This window comes from Delphinapterus leucas, chromosome 3 (assembly GCF_059928025.1).
Source record: "Delphinapterus leucas isolate spDelLeu-1000000601 "Yukka" chromosome 3, BTC_Dleu_Yukka2, whole genome shotgun sequence".
NCBI lineage: Eukaryota > Metazoa > Chordata > Mammalia > Artiodactyla > Monodontidae > Delphinapterus > Delphinapterus leucas.
Window position 1 is genome coordinate 114477569 of NC_143131.1, and position 4068 is coordinate 114481636.

Below are 4068 nucleotides of genomic sequence, written 5' to 3' on the forward strand. Positions count from 1 at the left end.
AGCCCATTGACAGACTTGCAGCTTTCTTTGTTCTGAGCATCAAGGAACAAATAAGCACCTGGAGACCAGACTTGAGTTTTTTTCCAAGATCTGTTTATTCCAAAATAAAGATATAAAATTTTAAACAAACTATTAAAACTGATTTTGACTTAGCATGGCTTATTTGATTTTTTAATTGCCACAACTTAAAGAGGAGGCTTTCTAAATTCAATAAATAGAATAAATAACATTTCAGCTTCACACTCTGCCTCTCATCCTTTCTTTCTGGAAACTTTCCAGGAGAGTCTTCAGAAATGTCAGCATATTGCCTGCTGTGGTTTGGTTGCATGGCTGTTCACAGGAAAAAGACTGTTGGGATAAAAGTTGACAAAGGCAGAGTGACTAAAACAGTATGGAACCCAGCAGCCCCAGGAACCACCCTGCCCAGAGCCTGGTGAGTGGACGGGGGGGGGGGGGGGGATGGTCAGTGGGGGTGGGGGTGTGCTGGCAGTGGGGGGCTTGAGGCATGGAGCAAATGGATGGGGAGTTGCTAACATTTTGTGTAGGCGGCATAGGTGCTTGACTTTGAAGTAGGAGTTCAGGGGTCTGCTTGCCACACACACACACAGACACACACACATCAAGTGGCCCTAAATCTCTAAATCTCCTCATTAGAGGAAACCTTCTTGGGATGCTTTGAGGCTTAAAATTTTGTTTTTGTCCTTTTTGGCTGTCCTTCCAAGGTCATTTTATAGCACAATGACTAAGAGCGGGATTTAGGAGTCCCATAGACCAGAGTTCAAATCTCAGCACTGCCACTTATTAAATATGCAGCCTTGGGCAAATCAGTTAACCTCACTGAGCCTCAGTTTCTGCCTCTACAATGTGAGGGTGGTAAATCTGACAATTGTCATTAAGGTAGGTATTCAATGAAACGGTATATATTAAGCATTTAGAACTGCATGCTGTTGATGGCAGAAACGCCCGCAGTTCAGTAGCTGAGTGAGGAGGGGCCCTCACAGGGTGACGGTAATGAAAAAAGTTCACTCCCTCCCCTCTCCTCCAGCGCAGGGTGTATGCTCAAGAAGAGGATGCGCTGATGGACATTTAGGGCAGATGACAAGCTTCCACGTGGATGTGGATGTGTCTTCCCTTAAACACCTCCTTGGCCGATGGAAAGAAAACTTTAACTTACAGGCCAGAATATCCACTCGGCAAACTGAATCTCTACGATTATGTAGAACTGTATGGCCTACAGCCCTGATTCTCTAGATTTTAGCTTCTAATTACAATCAGGCTAGATTCTTTCATTATTCAAGAGGTGGAGAGAAGTAAAAGCCAACACAGGGGTGAGTGTTTTTTAAAGGGAGCGGAAACAATGAGCCATCCGGGCAGATCTCACTTTAATTCTCTTGCTCTGATTAAATTTCTTATATGTCCCTAATCAACCTTGAACTACCAGTTCCAACTTTATCACCCTTTCTCATTCAGATGGAGTTGGCATTGACATTCACACAAAAATAACTAACCAGAGCACATCACAGATAAAAACACACTCACTCCACACTTGTTGTTCTGGAGGGCCTCAACTGTTTTCTTCACCCGATTGAAAATCAGCGGGAAACTTGTTTTCACTGTGGTGTTGGTCATCTGCGACAGACCCTCCTGGAAGCATGCTGAGGTGCAGGTGTCCTGGTAAATAACAAGGATTTAGGAAAAGAAACACTCAGAGGACAGCTTTGAGTAGGAATCACAAAGAGAATGCTTTTAGAGGCTATTTTAACTTAACCAATGTAATCTAAACTTGCATTGTTTTTTAGACAGGTCCCTTGCCAGGCTAGGAAATGATCTTCAATATTTCAAGGTAAGGCTCTTTTCCCACAGTGATACTCCCTGAAGATTTCCAGGATGTTGTGCCCCAGGGAACATGAGGCCTGTGGACCCCAGGAAACAGCCAGTGCTGAGTCTACTTTTCAAAGGATGCTTCCTTGTTCCAAGTCTTGTCATAGTGAGTTTGAAAGTACAGAGAAAGGAAAAGCCTTTTCACACCAGCCTGATGGGATGTGCCAGTTGAATACTGCCATTGTTTCAGCAGTAGCTAAAACCATGGATTAAAAACTGAGGGAATGGGCTGGGCCATAAATGTGTGGTTCCTCCTCAGAAGGCATAATAGATGGACTGTGATAGGGAGTGACACCTGACCTCAGCTGTGGTGAAAAGCTCAGGTTCTCCCAGGCCTGGCTTGTGAGAGAGTCAAGCACAACAGCACCTTGGGTAGGTGCTGCTTCCTCACCTTAACCAGGAAATTCCTGCCACGCTTCCTCTCCGCCAAAGTGGGGAATGACTCCCTGGAAACCCTTTTCACTTTCCCTCCACCCACAATCTCAGACACCCTATCCTCCTGGAAGGCAGGCTTCAAACCTTGCAATAGCCACTCTAAATCAGCTAAGCAGAAGGATAGGGAGGGAGGGAGGGAGAAGGCAAAGTATGTAGAGAGTTTAGGCCAGTGGAAGGACAAAAGGACGTCATTTTATTTACATTGTTTTGCAACCCTAGAGATACCAGCAAATGGATTAGAAAACTGTGATATGAACTATATCATTTGTTATATTCTCAGTCCCAGTTTGATTTAATTGTGCACATGGCCACTAATCTAAAAACACATTCAAGATTGTTTTTTAAATATCGAAAAGTGTTCAGACTTCTCAAGGAGACTAAATGCAAAGAAATGTATATATCAATAGCATAGAATTTCAAGGTTTTGAAAGCTTTTTAAAATTGTTACTAATCTGTAACAATTGTAACTAAGTAACAGTTTCTTATTTCAGATGTCAAATAGAACAATTAATTTTGACTTAAAGCCTTTAAAAAAACATGATCAAGATTATTTTCTTTTACTATACTTACAGAAGGAATGGGCAGACACGAACAATCAGTCACCTGCGAAAGAGAAATTTCAGAGTGAAGATTCCAGATGTGAAAACTAAAATTAGTTTGGAAAGATCTTAGAAGAGCATTTACTCACATTGGTGCTGCAGTTGCATTTTGAAGATGGATGTTTCTAAAAAAGTAAGTGGAGAAACAAGAACCCATGGTGGGTGGTGCATTTTTCATCCTCCTATATTTCACTTAAATGTTCAATAATTGCCTTTCCCGCTGGCGCCCCCGTCTGCAGCTTACCTGCAGGTTGTTGATGAGGTACTCGACATCCTTGATCCCTGTCAAGGTCAAACAGCTCTGGCTGGCCGCAGAGCAGAGGAGTAGGGCAGAGGCAAGGACCACAGCCAGGAGCATCTTGACAAGGGGCTGGAGCTTGGCCTTCAAATGCCTTCAAATCAAGTTGTATTTAAAGCTGCCCTGCAAACATGGAAAATCCCTGACATCAAACTGATACCAATGCCCACTTTTTCTCTGTAAATTTGGGCCACTTGACATCGAAAAAATATTTGTGTGTGTATGTATCTCAAACTGAGTCACTTGGCAAAGACTATGTTACATTGTCCCACGAAATACCATTCCTCAGAAAAGATGCTTTTCAAACAGTTGGGTATCAAGATGCTGCAGGAAAAGTTAAAGATCTTAAAACAATAATTTTTTTGAAGGCAGGAGATTCTGGTTGTGAGAGTGAAAATACTTTCCATGAAGGCCCAGGTCTGTATTTTCCCCTTTTTACTGATAAATGCTGATATAATAACCAGTCACTGGTGTTCTGACGAAGGCAGGTGTGGAGGATGAGAAATAGTGCAGGAGAGCGGTTCTGTCATCAGGGTTTTTGCAAGCTCAGTCTTGTCATTGCTACCTCAATCTTACTATACTTTACTTCCAAATCTTAAACTTGTCTTCCATGCTTGGGGCCAGATTCCCTACCTCACACAAATGCATCCTGGAACAAGTGACTGAAGGAGGAAGTCTTCAACTTAAGCACAAGAATGCAGCAACAGTGCCTGTTAAAACTGGCCTGGAGGATTCCTTAGTGTCTTTAGGGAACTTACATAGCACTGTGCAACAGCCAGTAAAAACTCCATGCTCAAAATAAGATAATAGTTAACATTTATTGAGTACTTATTACGTACCAGTCACAATCCTAAG

General features: G+C 42.6%; 1 protein-coding gene across 1 annotated transcript; it reads right to left on the bottom strand.

Annotated features, from left to right (window-relative positions):
- Positions 1-237: 237 nt before the first annotated feature.
- On the bottom strand, positions 238-3852 carry IL9 (interleukin 9). The gene is made up of 5 exons (XM_022588857.2): positions 3160-3852; positions 3005-3040; positions 2887-2919; positions 1540-1671; positions 238-348 (listed from the first exon to the last, which is right to left on the bottom strand). The coding sequence occupies exons 1-5, from the start codon at positions 3271-3273 to the stop codon at positions 238-240; spliced, it is 426 nt and encodes a 141-aa protein (XP_022444565.1). The 5' UTR covers positions 3274-3852.
- Between the last annotated feature and the right edge of the window lie 216 nt (positions 3853-4068).